The sequence below is a fragment of the Periplaneta americana genome, chromosome 7 (genome assembly GCF_040183065.1).
Source record: "Periplaneta americana isolate PAMFEO1 chromosome 7, P.americana_PAMFEO1_priV1, whole genome shotgun sequence".
NCBI lineage: Eukaryota > Metazoa > Arthropoda > Insecta > Blattodea > Blattidae > Periplaneta > Periplaneta americana.
In genome coordinates, this window is record NC_091123.1 from 31,420,194 (window position 1) to 31,446,160 (window position 25,967).

Consider the following 25,967-nt stretch of genomic DNA (forward strand, 5'->3'; position numbering starts at 1 on the left):
GTTTTTTCAACACCTATCATATTGGAATCTGGTGTGAAATTCATTATTATTATTATTATTATTATTATTATTATTATTATTATTATTATTATTATTATTATTATTATTATTATTATCATCATCATCTTTGTGTCACTAACCAAGTTTCATTTCCATGTAATAATTTTGGCACTGTCATTACCTTATAAAATTCAATATTGTACTTTTTCTTGCTTTATTTTGTAGAGATTTCATTATAATTGCATTCAAATAAATATATGTTTCCATCTTGTTTTTTTTGTTAATTTTCTTTTCACATGAAATGTTACATCCTAAATAAGTAGAATAAAAATTATTCGTTGAGGCCATGCATGATGCTATTATTTCTTTGTTGCTAAGTTACCAGTCTCCGAAATTAATAAACAATGTTCTGTTATGTTGGAAATGATGTTGGAATCTGTTGAAACCGAAATTCCTTCTGGAGTTGTTATTAAAGCCAAACAAGCTGAAGATAAGTTGCTGCCAATTAAATAAATATAAATAAACAAACGACATATTTTTTTTTTTACTCTAGGGCCTACAAAAGTTTTTTTTTGGCCCGCAAATGTATAGGCCTAATGGGCTGTATCACATATCGATGGAGAAATTGAATATTTATGTAGTAGTGCGCCACAAAAAAATATTATGAAAATAAAATATGAACAAATAGATATATGATTTTAAAAAATAGCCTACATAGTTCTTAAACTAACCTAGATTTTATGAATTTCTCGGCGTTAAAATATTGCCCGTAAATCAGAATCTACATGAAAAAAAATTGAACTTGATGTATTGAAATGTAATCTATCTAAAATATTTTGATTTTATCACTAATTTACATAACTAAAATAAGATTACTTACTTACTTACTTATTTACTTACTTACTTACTTACTTACTTACTTACTTACTTACTTACTTACTTACTTACTTACTTACTTACTTACTTACTTACTTACTTACTTACTTACTTACTTACTTACTTACTTACTTACTTACTTACTTACTTACTTACTTATTTGCTTGCTTGCTTTTAAGGAACCCGGAGGTTCATTGTCGCTCTCACATAACCTCGCCATTGGTCCCTATCCTGAGCAAGATTAATCCAGTCTCTACCAGCATATCCCACCCCCCCTCAAATCCATTTTAATATTATCCTCCCATCTACGTCTCGGCCTCCCCAAAGGTCTTTTTCTCTCCGGCCTTCCAACTAACACTCTATATGCATTTCTCGATTCGTCCATACGTGCTACATGCCCTGCCCATCTCAAATGTCTGGATTTAATGTTCCTAATTATGTCAGGCGAAGAATACAATGCGTGCAGTTCTGCGTTGTGTAACTTTCTCCATTCTCCTGTAACTTCATCTCTTTTAGCACCAAATATTTTCCTAAGCGCCTTATTCTCAAACACCCTTAATCTATGTTCCTCTCTCAAAGTGAGAGTCCAAGTTTCACAACCATAAAATACAACCGGTAATATAACTGTTTTATAAATTCTAACTTTCATATTTTTTGATAGGAGACTGGATGATAAAAGCTTCTCAATCGAATAATAACAGGCATTTCCCATATTTATTCTGTGTTTAATTTCCTCCCGAGTATCATTTACATTTGTTACTGTTGCTCCCAGGTATTTGAATTTTTCCACCTCTTCAAAGGATAAATTTCCAATTTTTATATTTCCATTTCGTACAATGTTCTCGTCACGAGATATATTCATATACTTTGTCTTTTCGGGATTTACTTCCAAACCTATCTCTTTACTTGCTTCAAGTAAAATTACCCTATTTTCCCTAATCGTTTGTGGATTTCACATCATCCGCATAGACAAGCAGCTGATGTAACCCGTTCAATTCCAAACGCTCTCTGTTATCCTGAACTTTCCTAATGGCATACTCTAGAGCAAAGTTAAAAAGTAAAGGTGATGTGCATCTCCTTGCTTTAGCCCGCAGTGAATTGGAAACGCATCTGACAGAAACTGACCTATGCGGACTCTGCTGTAAGTTTCACTGAGACACATTTTAATTAATCGAACTAGTTTCTTGGGAATACCAAATTCAATAAGAATTTCGTATAAAACTTAACTACGATTGTTTTGAAAATTTGCACACACCTTATTATTAATGCATATAGTAAACAGTTAAAAAATGAAAGAAATCGGATTAAAATTGTAAAAGTTTCGAAACTTAGTCCTACTGTCTCTTAAATCATATGTTCAGAGAGTTACTCTAGTCCCATGTGTGAAATATTAAGTAGCCTTCTGACGAAGAATTGAGCCGCAGCAGCAGTTGTATCTGCATACGGCTTGTGCCTTCCTTAAGAGTGTAGTACTCCATCACGCCCACTGTTGAGAATCAAGGAAATCTATTGCTCCTGCTCCAGAGGGGCGAACTGCATGCATGGGAATGGGAAAGACAGAATGGTGGGAGGATGAGTGGGTTAGGTTAGGCCGTATGCAAATTTTCAAGAGGGAGAGGGGACGGCAGGCACGGTGTGTGGTGCGGTAGCTGGGGAAAGAGGAAGAGAAAATATTCAAACATTTGAAGCTTACTTCAGGGCTTGCACCCCGTGCTAATCCCCGGCACAGTCCGCCGCCAAGCAAGCTGCAAGGCTTGGAATAATATAAAGAGCTTTTCGTCTATGTACAAAACCGATCAAACTAAACCACAATGTAGGAATTATCACAGCTTTAGTTTAGCGAGAAGACTGTAAGAATTCTTACAAAATTCACTCAACGGCTGTTGGTTTATTAGAAAATATACTCGTGGAATCGAAACTGCTATTGGAAAATGGCGTATCGGTTTGGACTATTCCATCTTCAATCTCTTTCTTACATAAGAAATAATATGAATCACCTATTTATTATTATTATTATTATTATTATTATTATTATTATTATTATTATTATTATTATTATTATTATTAATATTAATATTCAGTTTCTGTCAGATGCGTTTCCAATACACTGTGGGCTAAAGCAAGGAGATGCACTATCACCTTTACTTTTTAACTTTGCTCTGGAGTATGCCATTAGGAAAGTTCAGGATAACAAAGAGGGTTTGGAATTGAACGGGTTACATCAGCTGCTTGTCTATGCGGATGACGTGAATATGTTAGGAGAAAATCCACAAACGGTTAGGGAAAACACGGGAATTTTACTTGAAGCAAGTAAAGAGATAGGTTTGGAAATAAATCCCGAAAAGACTAAGTATATGATTATGTCTCGTGACGAGAATATTGTACGAAATGGAAATATAAAAATTGGAAATTTATCTTTTGAAGAGGTGGAGAAGTTCAAATATCTTGGAGCAACAGTAACAAATATGAATGATACTCTTGAGGAAATTAAACACAGAATAAATATGGGAAATGCGTGTTATTATTCGGTTGAGAAGCTTTTATCATCCAGTCTGCTGTCAAAAATCTGAAAGTTAGAATTTATAAAACAGTTATATCACCTGTTGTTCTTTATGGTTGTGAAACTTGGACTCTCCCTTTGAGAGAGGAACATAGGTTAAGGGTGTTTGAGAATAAGGTGCTTAGGAAAATATTTGGGGGTAAGCGGGATGAAGTTACAGGAGAATGGAGAAAGTTACACAACACAGAACTTCACGCATTGTATTCTTCACCTGACATAATTAGGAACATTAAATTCAGATGTTTGAGATGGGCAGAGCATGTAGCACTATGGGCGAATCCAGAAATGCATATAGAGTGTTGGGAGGCCGGAGAGAAAAAGACCCTTGGGGAGGCCGAGACGTAGATGGGAAGATAATATTAAAATGGATTTGAGGGAGGTAGGATATGATGGTAGAGACTGGATTAATCTTGCTCAGGATAGGGACCAATGGCGGGCTTATGTGAGGGCGGCAATGAACCTTTGGGTTCCTTAAAAGCTAGTAAGTAAGCAAGTATTATTACTATTATTATTATTATTATTATTATTATTATTATTATTATTATTATTATTATTATTATTATTTTATTATTGGAGCTTCTCGGAAAATTAAAGGTTCCTGAAAAGACTCTTCAGACAATTGCATCAAGCATTTTAAAATCTTCATTGAACATCATCAATCACCATCTCTATTCATATTTATAATATTCAGTGTATATTATTTAATTTCAATAAATATCGTTTTCGTAGCTACCACATCTTGTCGCAAATTATTATTTTTTAATTGTATTACATATTTTTCTAACATTAATTTACATTTTTTTTAATTGATTAGGATGCCGATATTTTAAATCCAAGATTTGGACGGCTGTCATTTCGGTATACTACTTTTTTTATTGTTATTTCTCCAAAGTACTTTGGTTTTATACAGTAAATTCATGATTGTGGGATACAACTTATTCACTGCACATGAACACGCGAACAGTCAATGATGGATGTTCATAAGAGAGCTGATCATTGCATCACAATGTATATTCCAATAAATAGATCTATTTTTGAAAATTTTTGAGAATTTTCTTCAGTAGAGCCTGTTATACCTTTTACTTATATACTAATAGTAGCCTACATTTTCGACTTGTTGAGACCATAGTTATTACTTCAACATTATACTTACTTACTTATCTACCTACTTGCTTGCTTGCTTACTTACTTACTTACTTACTTACTTACTTACTTACTTAGTTACTTACTTACTTACTTACTTACTTACTTACTTACTTACTTACTTACTTACTTACTTACTTACTTACTTACTTACTTACTTACTTACTTACTTACTTACTTACTTACTTACTTACTTACTTACTTACTTACTTACTTACTTACTTATGGCTTTCAGAGAAGCCGAAAGTTCATTGCCGCCATCACATAAGCCCGCCATCGGTTCCTATCCTGAGTAAGATTAATCCAGTCCCTAGCATCATATCCCACCTCCTTCAATCCACTTTAATATTATCCTCCCACTTACGTCTCTGCCTCCCCAAAGATTTTTTTCCCTCAGTCCTTCCAACTAACATTCTATATGCATTTTTGGATTCACCCATACGTGCTACATGCCTTGCTCTAATTTCTTCTCGAGTGTAATTTATATTTGTTACTGTTAGTTCAAGGTATTCGAATTTTTCCACATACCAAATTCACAATAATGCCGCAAAAGAAATTATTTAGACCTTTTTATGGAAATATAGGTTTGCAAAATCACTTATAGGCTACCGAAAGAGTGGTTTGAATATGTTTTCTATCTGTCTATATTGATTTCTCCAAAACTGTTGAACGGGTTTTGTTCGTATTTAGCAACAGTTTTTCTGGGAATGGTAAAAATGTAACATGATTTTGTTTGAAATCAACAGCACACAATGAAGTGAGATAATTCGTGTGAAATGAGACATGATTTTTCAAGATAAATTAAATATTGTCTACAAAATTATTTCGTTGTTAGTTGTCATTTCGTATCGCCCTGCTGCGAATCGCCTGTTCGATCGAAAGATGCTAAAGAATCTCCGTCCACTCCCTCTTTGGTAAGGGAAAACCTTGCAAGTCCAGTTTTACAATGTTCTCAACATTAATATTATTGGACAAAGATTCATAACGTAGCGCAGCTTTACGTCGATAAAGGATGCATTGAGAAAAACTACCGAACAGTCATTTTATCCATCATAAATCTCTCAGAATCTGCCGGGAATACATTTATGGTCCCTCACATGAGAAATCTTCAGCTGTACAAATTATAGCTGGGCTTACTTGAACGCTACCCTGTGTTCTTAATACACTACATGGGAAGAAATATACGCTCACCCGTTTCTCACGTGACATAGCCTACTTCTGACTAATCGTGATGTAACAAATTAGCATCGTGTTGTAAAATACCGTATTGGCCCGAGTGTAAGCCGCACCCGAGTATAAGCCGCACCCTTAATTTTAGGGGGAAAGGAGAAAAAAAAAAAGAAAAATTGAGTGCAGAATGAGAAAAAAAGGAAAATTGAGTGCAGTGAAATTTACCTGTCACATTATCCAGTTACAAAACTGTTTACACTATTTAAACACTTTTTCTTCAATTACGGTATTACGTGGGTAAATCACCAAAAATACCGGTACAACTAATCACCGTCTTCTCCAATGTCACTGCTGACTTCACTACTACCGGTACCGGTATTTGTTTCATCACTGTCACTTTGTTCATCACTCTCCGCTCAAAGTACGTCGTCCTCACTGCCATCCAGCGCACATTAGACTCATCCACACTAAACTTTTTGCCGGCTTCTCTATTAGACGTACTCCTAGCATGACGAATAACTGCAAGTTTGAAACTAGCGTCATAACTGCGCCGAATTCCCAAGCTTGTTGAAGCTTTTCTTTCTACGTTTCCGCTCATGGCTGAACCCGTAGCTACGTACAAACTGTTTTAATCTGTCCTATCATACAAAAGAGTACGATCACTGTAATATGAAGACTGGTACATTGTTGCGTCATATACCATACGACTGCTGACAATTTCAAACACGAGTGCGTGGCATTGTTGCTCCATTTCAAAATGATAAAATTGCCGGTAGCAACATGCGCCACATTTCAAGTTTAAATTTATCGGCCGCGCAAATAAGCCGCACCCCAACTTTTCGAGTTTGAAATTTGAATAAAAAGTGCGGCTTATATTCGGACCAATACGGTATGTGTTCCCCACGTGTGTACGTACGATACATCTATTTCGTGTTATGACAGCACGATTCAATATAACTTGGCTGTACTTCATATTCAGCGATAGCAACTATTGACTGTAACGTTGCTAGGATACGGAACAGCATTTCATTATGTGCTGCAACTTTTCTTTGAAGCTTTTCTGCTTCGACAAAATATTTAACGATCCATGCGACTGAAATATCCATTTCCTTGGAATGGCATTGAAATTATTATTCATTTTCAAAGCAATACATTCACACACAGAGTTGTGTACAATATTTGGTCATAAAATGCATATTTTATTTTTTGTAACCATAATATTTAACTTATAAAAAAGTATGTTTAAAAGTGCATACAATTGCATCATAATTTGCAAATCTGGGTAGAGCTGTTAATAGTATTTTCGCGTATACTGAATATGAATATATAAACTATTTTTTCCTCTGTTTCTATGAAACACAAACTAATGTCCTTTAAACCGTGTGATGTGAATTGTGAGCTGACCACTGAAGCGAACTATCTTTCATTGTTTTAATAATTATAGACATGGCAGAAAGAAAAAAATATTGAAAAAAGTTTTAATCTCGCATTTTTCAATCTTTCCCTCCGTGTTAAAAACATATTATTTGAGAAAATGAGTAAAATAATAATGGTACTTTTTTCTATTACACAAGTAAAATGTGACGTTTATTTTTTCCTATAAAAATACGAAGTCTCTCCAACATTTTCACTACTTGAATGAAATATTTTAAAATAGTAGTCCATTCATTTTGAAGGACTATATAATTTACATTAGCATACAAAATTTCAGTCCTTTATCTGAAGTAGTTTCTGAATAAATGATACCTGAATTTAGAATTATAAAAATTATTTTTTTCAATACTCTTTCTGCCAGTCCTATATTTATTTATTTATTTATTTATTTATTTATTTATTTATTTATCTATTTATCTATGTATCTATCTATCTATCTGTCTGTCTGTCTGTCTATCTATCTATTTATCTATTTATTTATTTACTAGAGCGTCCTCAAATTAGAGGCTGCCATTAGACAAAGCATACAAAACAATACAAGAACAAATAGATGATGATAGATAACAGAGTAAGAAAAAAGTAAACAAGTACACAAACAAACAATGGCAGGATACAGAATAAAAAAGTTACAAGTAAAGAAGCAATGAAAGCTAATAAGAAAAAGAAAAATGATAATGGTGCGTCAGTTTTTTTCAGTACACTGAATTAGAGTCCATATAGGTGGTTCCGTAAAAATTTGAACGACTCTCTAATTATGAGGAGGGCCATTTCACTCAGAAAAGATTTGTGCAGTCCTAGGGTCTAATAGAATTGAGAAGAGAAGTTAGGTATCGTTCCTCGTGCTCCAAACATCAATCCCTTAACACTGATATCGTGAAAGATAATTTGTTCTGTGGATAGCTCAAAACTCACCGTCACACGATGCAAATGACATTAATCTGTGTTTGATAGAAATAGAGGAAATACTGTTAACAGCTCTATTCGGTATCCTGAATAAGACTGGGAAATTGGATTTTTTCGAGTAGGAGACCGCGTAGTTTCAACATCAAGTCGTAGAATAACATAAGAGAGCCCTTATTACAGAGACTAGCGTAAACAGTTACCATGTTTTGTCCCTTTAGTCGAGATCCACTCTAGATACCATGAATACCTACTACGTAATATTTAATGCGTATACTGTAGTAATATCAAGCACATATTTTAGTTTTAAATTAATATTTTCATTGCATCATTACATCATAGTAGCACACCGAAGTGTAAGGAACTCTTCTCGCTACTAGGTTCGTCAGACGTCCGGATTTCACCAGACATGTTCTCCTTTTAGGTGTATCAGCGAATAGGGATTATAAAGAATGGACACTTCGCGTCGGTACCTTTGATGTAGCTGGACTGATTTCAATGACCTTCAAGCCAGCTAGAGCGTCAGATTCTGCCTTCTCCCTAGAGTTGGCGCTGACATCACACCAACTAGCAGTCGACACAGCGGAAATATAACACATACAATTAATACATCTAGGTACATTATATACTCAAATAAAATAAATTGGATCCATAAAATAATAAATCCTTCATTAACTGTAATGTCTAGATTCTAGAGTTCCTTTATAATGAGAGTTGAGACGTTGACCCCAACAACAATTAAAATATGTAATGATTTGATAGCGCTGAAAATGGAAAAACAAAACTCTTACGAGAAGTAAAACCATATACCTATATTATATTATATACAAATATTAAACGAATTCGATCTTAATTTTATAATGTATTATATTATTTTATAATATAATTTATGATATCTGAAATATAAAATATTATTATTACAACTAGTTTGTCACTGAGAAATAAGGAAAAGCTGTTAACTTGAATTTATTTGAAGCAAAGCGTTACTGGATTATGCAATAAGGTAGGCGATGTTTGGATCCTGTGCCTTAATTCTATTCTCAATTATTAACTTAGCGTATGCTCGATTACACTACCTCTAGCGCTTGAAAGTGGAACTAGCCGCTGGCGCACAGAGAAACAAAACACAGGCAAATTAGCTCAGTGTCCATTCTTTATAATCCCTATTCGCTGGGTGTATGTCCTGCGTCCGGTTAGGCATTGTAGGAAATCAGAAAACTGTCCTGCTTTCCTCTGTCGTGAGTTCTCAATGGACCAAATAAATAAGCCGTCTATGTGTGGAGTCCATTAGACTTAGAGAAAATATCTATAAAATTTAATTGAAGATATACGTATTTTACATGGATACAAGTATTTACGGGTGACAAACAAACATTCCTTGCCAAAGAAATCAGATTAGTACCAACAATCACAAAATTAAACTAACTTATAAGTTTATTTTAATCTGTACTGTTAAATAGTTAATTTAATTAATGATTATTAACAGTTTTGTGTCAATCCTATTTATACTGAAACTAACAATTTACATTATTATATAAAAATTTGAAAATAAACGTTACGTTATATGAGGCGCTCAACATGATTAATTCCTTTTCCAAATATTTTGAGATATTGAAGGTTAAAGTTAAATACACGTAATTAATTCTGTGGTGTAGTCAAGAAGAATACCGGTACTGCATTCTGTGGGCTTCTTACTGAACTATGGAGTTAATCACATTGACCGATGAAAATATGGTCAATTTTATACACTGCCAATTTAGAAACTCTGAAATAACCAAAAGTGTCACGTTATCATGACGTCTGCTTTTCTTGTGGAAAATCATGCTTTTTCTAGATAAAACGTCGTGCTTCTATTTTTTTCATCTGATAACCCTTTTACAATCCCATCTCGTCACTGATAATCTGTTAAATTTATTAAATAAACAACTTTTTAACTTTCCTGTGTTAATATCGAAAAATGTACCTTAATTAATTAATAGTTTTGACTTGTATCCGCCATCTTTAGATTTATAGTTATATTATAAATTATTATAGACGCTGAATAATCAAAGTTGATACAACATCCAAAATACAGTTCATTACATTGTAGCCAATTGTTGCAATTTTTGCTCCTTAGAAACGACATCTATTGGGCACCCTAATAATTACTGGGTAGAAACGAACCTAGCGATAGTTCTTAGAAACAAAGCGAACCTAGTTATACTGATGAAATCTCATTACTTCCCGACTTTGTTTAATTACTGTACGTGTGTTGGGCTAGTGGTTTAAAGTTTCATACTATCAACCTACATACAATGAACATGAGAGAAAGAGTACAAAGTAATCGAACTAACCTCGTTGAAATGAGTAGAACTTTCTTTAAAATCCTGGATGCATTGTCGTGTAACTTTGCCTAGAGTGTATGCTTATAGAATAATGTAGAAGTTGTAAAACTCCTGTTCCCCCTTCGAGACAGCAGACAAGCTCATTTGCGCAGAAGCAAATAGGCTATATTATTGTCGTGTCCCCTTGTGGAATGTTAACCCAGGTTATTGCTGTAGGAAATGGAATGTTATGTTGTGTATTGTGTAGTTAAGCAGCTTTTGGGCATTTCAAACAAGTACTACTGTACCTTGGCTTTGCTGTCATCCCATGTACACACCCTACATCCAGCCATGCAATCCTTTCCAAACCGCCCTACTTTTTCATCTGTCCATATATCTAATTGCAACCCTCAGTTATCGTAGGTATAGCTGAGGAGTACAGGCACTAATACAGAGTGTCACTGTTTCTAGAGAGGTGTACTAACTTAGAATATTCTTTTTCATGCAGCAAGAAGCTTTGGACGTAGAAGAGGTAGTTTTTTAGCGCACGCCTTGCAAATTGGATGATTATTAAACTTTAATTGATTAAATCTTGTGAATTAATTACGTTATTTAAACTGTAAGACTTTGGTGCATTGCAACAATTATCTTATGGCTTACATTAGAAGGAATAACACAGACATTTTGCAATAATATAGTTCCTATTTCGTTAGATCTGTAAAAATAATACAGATTACTGGACTTTCAATAGCTACCATTTATTTCCAATCTGATTACGATTACATATCGATATTGTGATTGTAATAATATTATTGTTATTTTTCATATTTATATTTCTCGTTTTATTATATTCTGTCAATTGATTATATTCTACTCGTTTTGGAAGATCATGAACGAGTAACATAAAGTTTAAAATGCAGAAATTGCTTTAAAATACTTGTTTTCTAAATCACGTATCATAACAATAGCCAACCTCAGTTAAATTTAAATCTATAGAATGTCTCAATAGTTTCCATATACCGGTACCGTAAAAAAAAACACATGAAATGTTATTTCATTCATTCACAATATCCCACTTCTGCACTAAACAATGTGAGATTAGTTAATAGACAGATATAAATATTGGTGTATCAAGACATACCTATGTTATGTTACATTTCAATTATTTCTTATTTTTTAATAATTTACGAATCGGACGAACAAAAATTCTTTCTGCGTTATGATCAGGGGGGTTAAGTTGAAATGAGAGATTCGAAAGTGTGCATCTGCCATTCGTAGATATAGACCACAACAAGCTGAAACTAGTCAACAAAGTACTACTGTAATATTTAACACGCGAAAGCAATTAACTACATATTCCGAAGTGATATGGTGTTAAAAGTTGTGTGATCAAGATGTACAAAAGATGAGCTCAGGGAGTTCTCTAACGGTCACCAGATATACAGATTAACTTTATAGGCCTAAATCAGCGAATCCCGCCAACTTCCATTTAATATCACCTACTACGCTCTCAAGTCGCTCTTTGCTATCGTTTAATTAAATGAAGGGAAACATAAAGTGAAATAAAGAATGTTGGTGGAATGATTTTTATATCATTATTTAAACTGGAGAACCGAGCTAAAATTCTCACCCTCTTACCTTATCCACCACAACTAGGCTATCATTCCAGGCCACGTCGGAAATCGAGCCCAAGTTCGTCGAATGATAAGCCCGCTCCCTAGTATTGAGGTATTGGAGAGGCCTCAGAAATCATTTAAATTAGCCCAGCCTGCTTCACATAGCCACAATGTGTCAGAGAAGGTCTGATGATCTTAACTCCACGAGATTAAATAAATAGATAAATAAATGCCGGTATATAAAATTATGGCCGTATGCTCGTATTTCAACTACTCTTGGTTAAGTATAAAATAACGTTCTTAACTGTGGAAACGAATTGAAGGTGCGTCTTTTCTCCCAAGTGTTTGAAGAGCCTAAGTTATTTAATACCCAGGCGAAACTAATGCTGTCAGCCGGTTACACTTTCTATGAACGTGTAACGACACGAGTTAAAAATAGAGCTCACTGATTTAACCAGAGATGATCATAGATACACAAAAGCAGATTTCTGTTCTAATATTAAAAAAAAAAAAACGTAAGCTGCGTTTTTCTCTTATTTCACAACAAAATGCTTCATTAACCAACATTTCAGCTTATTGCGACATAAAAGACATAAGATTAAGTCTATGCTTTCATTTATGAATCACATAGCAACGTATGAATACATTGCCATTTCAAGGATGTTCTTAATATGATAGTGGTGGGGCGAACTGCTAGATAACTGTGTACAAAGCTGAATTCCCAACAATCGCACGATAGGAAGACGAAGTGAGGGTGACTCATCCTTAGTTGTGTAGACGGAGGTACCGATAGTCTATAAAACAGCGAGAAGAAAGTATAGATTTTCTGTTAGAAGTAAATTATTATAAAGAAGAATGTATAATATTATGAGAATTGGTAAGTAATAATGTGAGGTAGGTGCACCAAGGTCTTAGTCCATTTTAACCTCACAATAGACATGTTTCTTCTTCATGCAATATGCATTCTTCCTGCTTTACAGGCCATTTTGTGTGATACGTTTCTATATTTCAAACTTTCTATTTTTAACCACATTATCTTCCTATTTGTTCTAACAATTATAGCATTGCACGACATTTTATTATATACAATATTGAAAATTCAAATCACATACATATAATGGACTACATTAGTACTTTAATATACCGTTATCATAATTAAAGTTAAATAGGACGGTCTATTAAATAAGGACATAGATTAATGTTACGTAGTAGCGCGTTTTTTTTTATTACTGGTATTTAATTTTGTAATGTAATATTTCTGCATCTATATAGAAATTGTAAATTATTAATAACAGCGAATTAATATTTGTCACTGAAATTGAAATGTTTATAGTGTAGTTTAAAATTCAAATGTTGTTAACAATGTCAAATACAGTAGGAAGCGGGACAACAATGGAAGCCATTATAGTTCCAGGATATGTAACGAAAACACGTACTTACAATTTATTATGGCTGTATTTATTAGACGACGACCTCGTTTTACAATTAGGAAATTGGGTTACTGTAAGTGTTATAAAAATTATAAATATTTTATATATGAAATTATTTTGGATATTTTATTTTATACAATAAACATAAAAATGATGTAGGCCTAGGCTGTAGCAATAATTCTGTAATCCATTATTCGAATGGAATTCTAGAAACAGAAATTTTCATATTTTCGTAAAAATTGTGAAACTTGCCTGCTTGCCGTAATAACTTATAAGAAGCAACAACAGACTTAGAATTGAAGACAATGACTTTTGTGTATTTGTTCAGTATGTAAATCGACATAGATATTCCTTCTGTAGTCTTTGGTTGTTATATTAATATACCTTTAAAACATGTATTAATTACAAATTAAATTAATATCTGTATTAACCTATAATAATGTACAAAAATGATCATCCTTAGCATGTGCACATTATCCTCTTTTAAAGAAATACTTATTTAAATCACACTTTCAAGACCTGAATGTAACTTCCATGCACAACTTCTGTATTTCTGCAATATCTTTACTTGCTATGATTCTATTTTTGCACGTAATTCATTAATCTATTCTTACTAATACTTCTCACACATTTTTAGTAGCCTACTGGTTTATCATTTTAGAAGAGTGGAGAACAAAAACTGAGGATTCTCCACATGAAGTTTATAAAGAATGGCTCATTCTTTTTAATCTTACAATTTACTATAGCTACATCACTAGGATATATTTGTTTATATACATTGCTAAATATTATTGTAACTTATAAATGATACCGTTACTGCACCTTAAAGGAAGATTTAATGTTAAAAGGCTTGTGTTTATTATTATGTACCTCATGTATTCAGAAGGGCCTCAGTTTTCATTCTTGTTTTCTAATAGCAGTTATGAATGTTATGATATTTTTCTAAGCTCCCAAGCAATGCTGGGTTAATTCCATGATGTACCGGTATGATGTTTAACCCCATTATATTACGTTTCCTTTTTCATTATCAGTTATCACATAAAATGTAATATTTTATCGTACTGTATAGATAGATAACAACAGGTACACTCTTATAAATGGATACCGTACTCGTAACAGAAAGAATCTGAGAAGATTACTAACTTATATGAAATTTGTTATGTTAGTACTTTCATGTTACTGTATCCTACTAGTATTTAGTCTTTAAATTTTTATCTAAGCTTGGTCTGTTTATTATTATTACTTTTTATATCTATGTTGCACATTATTTTCCAGCAGAATTTAATTTTTACTTTCGAAGTGAATGTGAATATAGCCTATCACAAGAAAATGGGATTTTATTATAGATACTGATATTTTGTATCAAAGAAAGTTTCCAAAAAAAATCTACTTTTGGGTAAAGGTTCAATATGTATGCGCCACTAGAAAACATTCCTATAATACCTTGAAAATAATTAGGATGTATAGTATGAAGTAGTGGAAACTGGATGTGACCACTAGGAGAGTTGTATGTCCACCCAGCCCGGCCCAAATAGATATGTTACTTGGCACGAAATTTGTCGTGTGTGAATGAAGAAGACCACCATATTTCCTTAATGTGGCGTAATATGAGGAAGGGAATGGTGGAACTTCAGTGTAGAATGGGGTGTGGTGGATGTGATATGAATCTAACCTCTCACATAAGTTAATACTACACATTTAATTTTTTTTTTTTGCAATATTAACCGTCCCCACTACACTGAGTCAGGAGCCACCTAGTGGATGAAACGAGAAGCATGCCAAGAGTGATGAGTTATTCGAACCACCACTCATTATTTTTATATTTTGCTTCTGAAGTGTGTTTAATTTAGTGAACATGCCATATATATAGCGCAATAAGAAGTTAAATGTGTTGTGGCAGTGATAAAATTGTGAAAAATTCGTTTACAGTGGCGCGAACATATTGAATCTTCAATCTACTTTGGTATATATATCCTACATATCAAGATTGTTCTTGAAGTTTATGCAGAGTGATGACAGAGAAGACAGTTATATTACTTACCACTAGAAACATTATAGGCCCTAGATTTAATTTCTAAATTTTTAGGGTATTCTCCATAACTAGCTGCTTATGGATATGTAATGTAACATTATAACAATATTTGTAGACAGATAATTAGTCCCTATTTTGTGATTTTTTGTACTTATTGTGAATATTTTGTCTTTTTACAGGCAAGTCCCCATTCTTCCCTGGATTGGAGGAACAAGCAGCATTGTTGGAGGACCCGGCTTCACACCTTGTAGATGGCCAAGTGCTGCCCCCACCTGCACCTCCCCTCAGCTCCCCCTCACGTTCATCCCCACACAGCCAGGGATCAGAAACAGGAGAACGTTATTCCAGGAAGGTGTTTGTTGGTGGTCTGCCTCCCGATATCGATGAAGGTATGCCAACATAGTAATTCCATAGTTCTGAGTGTGATGTGGCTGAATTTAATTAAGATATTTTTAATTGAGGCGTAATTTTAAAACCAAAGTACTCCAGTTTCGGTCATTTTTTAAACAAGTTTTGTAACGCACAAAATAAAGACTAAGTATATGATTATGTCTCGCAATCAGAATATTGTACGAAATGGAACTATAAAAGTTGGAGATTTATTCTTCGAATAGGTGGAAAAATTCAAATATCTTGGAGCAACAGTAACAAATATAAATGACACTCTGGAGGAAATTAAACTCAGAATAAATATGGGAAATATCTGTTATTATTCGGTTGAGAAGCTTTTGTCATCTAGTCTGCTGTCCAAAAATCTGAAAGTTAGAATTTATAAAACAGTTATATTACCAGTTGTTCTGTATGGCTGTGAAATTTGGACTCTCACTTTGAGAGAGGAACAGAGATTGAGGGTTTCTGAGAATAAGGTTCTTAGGAAAATATTTGGGGCTAAGAGGGATGAAGTTACAGGAGAATGGAGAAAGTTACACAATGCAGAGCTGCACGCATTGTATCATTCACCTGGCATAATTAGGAACATTAAATCCAGACGTTTGATGTAGCACGTATGGGCGAATCCAGAAATGCATATAGAGTGTTAGTTGGGTAGCCAGAGGGGAAAAGACCTTTGGGGAGGCCGAGACGTAGATGGGAAGATAATATTAAAATGGATTTGAGGGAGGTGGGATATGATGGTGGAGACTGGATTAATCTTGCTCAGGATAGGGACCAATGGCAGGCTTATGTGAGGGTGGCAATGAACCTCCGGGTTCCTTAAAAGCCAGTAAGTAAGTAACGCACAAAATATGTGTTCTTTATAAGTTCAGGAACAGTGCATTCCATATTTGGACAAAGACATTTGAAAATTCAGAAAATTTCCAAAGCCACATAAGTAGTTCGTGAACAATTTTTTCACTCTTTCGAAAAAAAAAAATCTTGCATGAAATTATCTGGTTTTAAAACTGCATGCTTCAGTTGTAAATAGTAAACTTTTTGGAAATATGAGAGTCAAGTCTAGACTATAATTTTTTCACAAAATTTCAGACTTATTGGTAGTCTTTACGACAAACTGAGGTGAGGGAGATGTGAAAAGGGTTTAATTTATCAGTCTAACTTTTAATAAATTGGCTTTATGATTAAATGAAGATTAAGTACCGGTAACATTTAATATGTGTTTGCATTTTAGGAGACTTTGGGGTAAGATGTTTTCATTAAAAATGTCTGAATATTGCTATATTTGTAATAACTAGATACCGGTAGTATAAATGTGTTTCTAAGTATTTTGGGAATGATAAGAGAAGGTCACTTATTTATGTTAAATAAACGTTTCATTATAATTACACAGTTTTCAGTTTGTTTTACAGTATTTAAGGAAAATTCTTCAGCTATAAAAAATAAAATTTGTGATTTTGTGTTCAATAATTGAGTAATCAGCTGGTCACATACATATTCTCATGTTAAACTTTTTCGTTTATTTGTGCAAATACAAGATTATGTGATGATTTCATATACCGGTATTTAGCAATACTTGGCAGTTTTCATAATCTGTATTGTTTTTTATTACACTCTAGTTAGTAATCATTGTACAGGTCAGAAGCCAAATAGTGTAAATCACTGATATGAAATTCAGCATTATTAAGGTTTTGAAGTACAATTAGAAACAGAAAATTCAGAAAAAAGAATAATATTATTATTTTATTTTTGTTATATCTTGCATAAAGCATCATTTCGTTTTTATTTTTGTACATTATCATCCATATACGTCAGTTTTCTATTGAAAATAATAAATTTAGCTAATATTTCTGATTTACACTGATTGGCTTTTGAACAGTCCATTTGTATATACACAGAATTTAGTGAACATGCAGTTTTCTTTTCTCATCTCAAGGACCATTTAATATGGAACTTTCATATTTTTTTAGCTCAGAAAATAGTGTGTACATTTAAATGCCTCCAACCTTTTGATTGTTGTCATTACTGGCGGTAGATCGGCGTTAGAATAGTTGTTGTTGTTGTTTTCTAATGCCAGGCGTTTGACAATAAAGTCATTTTACCTCTTGCACTCCAATATTTTTCAAAGATATTATCATGGCCAGCCACTGAAGCACAGATTTTGAGGTGTTCCGAATCCATTTCTTGGATTGAGTTGCACAATGGGCAGTTAGGGGATTGATATATTCCAATTCTATGCATGTGTTTGGCCAAACAATCATGGCCTGTTGCCAATCTAAATGCAGCTACAGACGATTTTCGTGGTAAATCGGGAATTAACTGTGGATTATGATGCAGAGAGTTCCATTTTTTCCCTTGGGATTGTATCAAATTTTGTTTGTTGGAGTCTAAGTATGTAGATTTAATAAATCTTTTCACAGAGTAATACGCAGATTTAGTAACAGGTCTGTAAGTAGCAGTGCTGCCCTTCTTTGTTAAAGCATCCACATTCTCGTTTCCCAGGATTCCACAATGGGATGGTATCCATTGGAATACAATTCTTTTATTGAGTGATATTAATTGAGAGACCATTTTAGTTATTTTTGCTGTTTGAGATGAAGGTGTGTGTTTAGAGACGATTGATAGAATAGCTGCTTTGGAGTCTGACAATATAACTGCATTCCTAAATTTATTGATGTGACGTTAGAATAGTTAAATGTATCTTGGTACTCGTATATTTGAAAGACATATCCTCAAATGTTTACTTCAAACCACGAGGAAAAAAAAAACACCAGTGGAGTAGAAAATACCTGCAAAGAAAAGACAAAAAATTTAAAATTAAATTTAGATACCAGTAATGGATCAAATCATGTATAGCATACGAGGGTAAACAGATTTTATGTGCTCGTGGAAATTAGCACCCGAGGCATAAAATTTAATTTTAATCTCTCATACTACAAATTATTGTTTAGACTATGTAAATTATGGTGAGCCACATCTAACTGTATTTAAAAATAATAGAATACATTGATCTCACATGAAATTCGACTGAATGATAGTCAACTTAAAGAGTGTGAGGGAAATCGAAATATGGGACTATGCAAGATCGAAGATGAGATGAATTGGTGATATGGATTGATATGGATCAGGAATGATAGTATCAGCTTCACTTCATTTTAAGGTGACTGTAATGTCATCTTGTTCTGGCAAGGGAAGTACCTCTGTAGTAAGGAATATTCTCAATTTATATATATTACTGTACTCTTTCTATTGTTTTCTCTTTGCTTAACCATCTTACATCATTATATAAAAGAATCATCATACTTGCGTCCACCACAAAAAAAAATCTCTTTTAAGTAATTATTGTATGTTGCATACTTGAAGATATGCATATATAATTTATCAGATTATGTTTTTATCCTGAGTAAATTTTAGATCGCCATTTAGTTTACCATACAACATAGCTAGATTAATAAAATAGTAGACACTTTGTATGTCAGCGAGACTGAAACTCTTCCCCATATTCTTGGCTTCTGCCCCTATAGTGAGGCCTTCGCAACATCCGTCACCATGCTGTCCGTTCTATGCTGGCCGAGGCACTGAAGGAAGTTGGGTTTACAGTCCATCAAGAGGTGCAGGGACTAGCCACACAAGGAAGTGTTCGGCGAATTGATATCATTGCCATTAAGAACAACTCGGCATACATTCTTGATCCCACCATCAGATTTGAGACACATGCAGATCAACCGCATGAGGTGGACAGTGAAAAGAAACAGATCTATGAACCAACAATCCCATTCTATAAAGATAAATATAGTCTGTCCCACATTGCTGTAATAGGTCTGATGGTGGGAGCACGAGGTACCATACCCTCCTTCTTTGCCAAAAAATCTAAAAACCTGGGGCTAACACACAGCAGTGTGAAGGAAATAGCCATTAGTGCCCTCAAAGGATCGGTTCAGATATTGAGAAATCATTTGTACGGGAGTGATAATGGAAATTTCAAGTTATCTTAACCGATGGCTGTTGATTGGTTTAGATATCAATGCCAATAAATCCGTACTATTATTTTTCTCGAGGTATATGGCATTCATATCATTCTAACCTATCTGATGATATTTTTTTCCCCTTTCTTAACTGTAAATGAGCACAAACGCTACTTGGGTGTAAATTTTTCTGACATTTTGTATATTCGATTCCCTCATCGTTTCAAATGCATATCATTTTACCTTTTAGGTGTGTTTCCAAATCATATGTAATACGCTTTGTCAAATCTGGCAACCTTTTCATAAGGGAAGCTAACTTTCTTCTTCTTCTTAATGCATTTTAACCTAGAAACAAATCCAGTCATCGAGGTAATCCCAACTGTTTCTACCAAAATAATTTTCTGTAATAAATCTAAAAAAAGAAAGTCTACAATTCAGTTTATCCTGTTTCTCTTTATGTAACTTGTTACTAGTCTGTTTAAATTGCAACTGATTTCTGAATTCCTCACAGTCTGATGACATCAAACTGTATTGCTGTGAACAGACTGTCTTTCCTGTTGTCAAAGAATATACATATCTCGCTCCCTCCATTTGAAAGAGTAATTATTGAACACTTGTCGAAAATGTCATTATTATAAAAAGCTGGAATGGGTAAGGTTGACATATTATGATCCAAGAAAGGAAACCACTCTCTTTGTTGCGGCATACTAACCATGATAAAGGACAAAGTATATAGGCACATGCTAGTTGATAGTTTAAGTTTGGTTGCTTTGACTTGTCTCGGGCATGATATCTGCTAAGTCACTTCCGCTTATGTCGTGTAACTACATGAACTGGATGATTACTTAATTCCTGCATGGTCCATGGACAATCTGTTGGGAATCGCCAACGAATTTATCTTATTTTCTTCTATTTCAGTATGCATTAAAAGTCGTCTTTAGATTTTTCCGGTAAAACTTCTACATTCTTCGTGTCCTTCTATGACATAGGACGTTACCTGTACCAACACACTATAAAACAGAAAATAATAGAAATTTCAAATTTACATAAATAACAATTAATAAAATAATTAAAAATTTCCATGCAGTGTGCATAAAATCCATTACGTAAAATAAATCAAATTACTCTTTCTTAATGCGTTATTAAATGTGTGCATTTTCTTGTACATACAATCAAAAAATCGTAAAATTTAATGAGAAAAATTAAATCATTCTGAAATTGATAAAATTATCATTTGGTGAAAAAGATCATATTTAAGAAAAGAGGAGCTCAAAAAATATTAAATTTGTCAGAATATAAAAGAGATTTTAAAATGCTTCCTAAGTACAATCCTACAAAGAAAAGGACGCGCACCTGAAAGTTAGTAAGAACAATTTAACAAAATTTTTTTAAAAATCTATAAATTTACCGTTTTCTATTTGTATAATCTATTCATTTATAACTTCATAAATTTATAATTTTAAAATGTCATTTTATCCAAAAAGAATAGAATAATAACAGGCATTTTCCATATTTATTCTGCATTTAATTTCCTCCCGAGTGCCATTTATATTTGTTACTGTTGCTCCAAGATATTTGAATTTTTCCATCTCTTCAAAGGATAAATTCCAATTTTTATATTTCCATTTCATAGAATATTCTGGTCACGAGACATAATTATATACTTTGTCTTTTCGGGATTTACCGATACTTCCAAACCTATCTCTTTACTTGCTTCAAGTAAAATTACCGTGTTTATTATTATTATTATTATTATTATTATTATTATTATTATTATTATTATTATTATCATCATCATCATTATTATTATTATTATTATTATTATTATTATTATTATTATTATTATTATTATTATTATTATTCGACTCTGAACTGGCTTCATATGGGTGAATGACGAACAATCAAGTAAGCCTACCCACCATTATTATTATTATTATTATTATTATTATTATTATTATTATTATTATTATTTGAGGTTAATAATCAATATACTACTCATACAATAAATTGTCAGGCCTAATATAATGTATATTCTCGACTATTCTGGTACATTTTTCTTCAACAGTTGTTGCGTAGAATCATCTCTTAATCTTTGACACTTACCTGAAGTCTTTTCTGACCCCTACACCATATTTTATTGTTAATATTACATCCATCTATTCCGAAACGTTCCAGTAACCTAGATATGCTACCCTTGGTTATTTTAGTTTCCTTTACAATTAAAATTAGTATTTCATAATTTTATATTGATTATTTTTTTCATGTTTATTACTTGGGTTCGTGGATGGCCCCAGCTATAGAACATGTCTTTATTTTCTAATTAAAATTATTTTGTAGTGATAGTGTTTTATTGCAAAGTGAACATGCACTTTGTAAAGTGAACAAATTAAACAAATACAGTATAAACTGTCATATAGGCTTTGGTAAAATGTTGTAGATTCAAGAATAATTAATTATTTGTATTTGTAAAGTTAGCTTCTTGTTCTTTCTATTAATTAACTGTATAAACATAATAATTAACACCTGATGCAACATTTTCCTTTTTGTGTTATATTTCAAGGAAAATGAATGTGTTGTTTGGTAATTGAAAAAGTAAAAACACAGATACAGAATAAATAGTCTGCTATTAAACTAATTAAATTAACATAAACATAACGTATAATTCTAGGTCCAATAAAAACTTTCAATTTGCTTATATAGTGTATAAGCTTATATTTATTTATTTAGTACGGTATTTATTTATTTATTTATTTATTTATTTATTTATTTATTTATTTATTTAACCTGGCAGAGATAAGGCCGTCAGGCCCTTCTACCAGGGGATTACAACTATAATATGAAGAATAAAATTACATTTAATAAAATTAAAATGCATTAAGCTATAAAATATCATAATTATTAACAACAAATATTCTTGGGGTCAAAAAAGACCGCAGATACCGTAGTATGAAATTCTAGGGCAGCTAAGTTGCGAGGGTTAAAAATGTTAAGTTTTCTGAGCGTTGGATCACAGAACTTTGAAGACTTATAATGCAGCAAAGAACATAATACTGTATATATAGGCTATTTACATTTAATCAGTAAAGTTTAAGTTATGAAATATTTTGACTAAGCGTGAACAAGATTGAATGTAAATTGTTAATCAGATTGTAAGACCAGATTCTTTATTTATTTTTGGTTAGAAAATAATATGTTATGCACACATGTAAAAATGTTGGTGCAAATACTATAATACGGAACTCATTGTACTTTTGTCTTTATTATATTAATTTCACTTTTTTACACATAATCATTTCCTTCCCTCGTATTATATTTTCCTCCAGAATTAATATGTCTGAATCTACCACTCCAAGTCTCCCCTTTGCAGAGATCTCCTGAAATAGTGAAGTGCTTTCTTTTCATCTGCATTTTTTTATATTTTCATTCCTCTTTCATTGTTTATTGCCATACATAAGCCTTTAATTTGTAATTATATTTATTTATAATGGTATTTATTTGTAATCATTTTTACAATCAACAAAAAAGTCTTTGTTTTCTCTTCATTATTGCCATACAAAAGTAATACCATTTGCGTAATTAAATTTAATTAAATTTTGTTGACAAAAGGAATACTGTAACGGATTTGAGTAAAGTATTTTTAGTAATATTAATGTTCTCTCATTAGTAAACAAATTAATTAGCTTAAAATCTAACATAAGCAACTCCGTCCTCTACAAATGCTCTACAATTTTTGCTTTTTCTAACAGCGAAAAACAATATTTTGTAACTTCGAATTGCAGCAATTTAAGCAAGACTATATTGAGAGATGCTGCCACTGGAGGAAATTCATACTTTACCTTCCTGTTTCCACATCGATTAATTTTATATTTTATCATTCTTTCATAGGTCAGAGCTCTTCAAATAGATAAAATGCATTTGTTCTTACATTTTTAAGTTACCGGTATTACAAATGTAAGACGTCAATCTCATTAGCAGCTTTTATATGTTTATACATATTTTGTAATATATTCCCACCTTAGGGTTCAGAATTCGATTACGGCAAGCTGGAAAATTGTTTGGTATTTACTCATCAATGTGCAGTGGACAACAAAATGTCATCGATAAATACATCGATATTTAATAATATGTAATTGCAGTTAGGTCTCTAAAACTGTTAGATAATTCCTTTCAGATATAATTTTGTAAATGTCGATCTTATCATTGATTCATTTCTTAAATATCTGAATTTGGCGCTCATTTGTTATTTTTGCCATCCTCGGGCACAATGACTCTGATTCCCTCAGGCAGTTACCCATTCTGTCCAATCGGAAATACAGACCTGAATGAATTTTGTAATTTCTTAAACTTGACTTTATCATGAATAATTTCGAGGGAAAAATTGTTCCGGAGCCGGGTATCGAACCCGGGACCTTTGGTTTAACGTACCAACGCTCTACCACTGAGCTACCCGGGAACTCTAACTGACACTGATCCAATTTTTCCCTCTATATCCACAGACCTCAAAGTGGGCTGACAACCGTCAAGCAACCAACTTCGAGTGTACACTAACTCCGTGTGACTTAAATTGTGGTTGTGACTTTATCATCATCATCATCATCATCATCATCATCATCATCTTCATCACGGCATAAGCCTTGTGGCTCGTTCCATCTTCAAGAAAACTGATCCGACCATCTCATCCGTGGCCTGCCGACATTTCTTCTACCTACAGGTTTATACTTATATATTATTTGTGGGATACGATCTTCATCCATTCTTTGTATATGATCTTGCCATCTTTGTCTGTATTCAATGATTGTTTCATTTAGACTCTGAATTTCCAATTCTTTTCTAATATCTTCATTTCTCTTTTTGTCTATGAGTCTATAACCTGTGACCTGTCTCAAAAATTTCATCTCAGCAGCCTCTATTTTCTTCTGTTGTGAGACAGTCAAGACCCAACTTTCACACCCGTAAAGCAAGGTTGGGATCGCCATTACTTTGTAAAGTTTTAACAGTGTTGCTCTATTACAATTTTTAAAAGTTCTTTTTATTGTACCACATAGTGTTTGGAATTTGTTTACTTTATTTTGCACATCTCTATTGCCGGTATATGACACAATGTAACCAAGATAATTAAAATCACTTTGTTGTTGGATGAGCTTATTATTTATGAAAATTTTTGCTCTTAACAGATCTCTTCCTTTAAGAGCCATTATTTTCGTTTTTTCATATGAGATCTGAAGATTATATTCACTTGTAATATTATTTAATTCATGTATGGCTCTTTGTAAATTATCTTCCGAATCTTCAATTAAGATCTGGTCGTCAGCAAACAACAGTGTATCAATGTTTCTCCCTTTTATTTTAAAATGTGTTGTAAGCATAGTCTGCCATCGTACAACTGCGTCATTAATATATATATTAAATAGGGTAGGTGATAATGGACACCCCTGTCGTACTCCTAAATTAATCTCTACTAAATTACCCTCTTCTATGGATTTCTCCAATTTAAACTTTGTATTTGTATACATACTTTGTATTACTCTTATAAGATGTTGAGGAAAACCGTTTTTAATCATTATTTCCCATAGCAAATTTCTTTTAACTTTATCAAAAGCTTTTACATAATCTATAAAAGCTATTAGAGTTGGTAGGTTATATTCTCGTCGTTTCTCCATAAGTTGTGTTATCGTGAAGATACAGTCATTGCAGGAACGCTCTTTTCTAAATCCATTTTGTGAATCATGCAGTATAGTTTCTGAGATTGGAGCAATTCTTTGTGTTATTGACTTTATTTTTAGGTTTATTTATTTATATCTTCATACAAGATGCAATCCTAAATTCCCAAATATTTCTAAACTTAATCCTTATTTTAAAGTAACCTTTAAGTAAAAGAAACAGTGATTTGTAGAGAGAAACGTAAATTTCTTTAAAAGTAACAAGGCAAAATTTATCATATTTAATAATTTCTGCTTCTTTCGATAAATATACGTCAGTTTTGTCAGTAAATGGTATATGGTATAAATATAATACTTTGTTGTATTAAATTCCTTCATATGTCAGTGAATAAATGCATCATTTAATTTAATACCGGTACCTTATAAGTACCAGTACGAAGAATGTCGTTTAACATAAATATCTCCAAATAATATATGGGTTGTGACAA

At 32.8% G+C, this 25,967-nt stretch overlaps 1 protein-coding gene across 1 annotated transcript in view; it reads left to right on the forward strand.

The window, feature by feature from the left end:
* orb2 overlaps positions 1–25,967 on the forward strand; it is a 689,208-nt gene that overhangs the window by 633,753 nt on the left and 29,488 nt on the right. Inside the window, exon 3 of the mRNA XM_069830537.1 lies at positions 15,644–15,853. Within this exon, the coding sequence (XP_069686638.1) occupies positions 15,644–15,853 (210 nt within the window). The remainder of the gene's footprint in view (positions 1–15,643; positions 15,854–25,967) is intronic.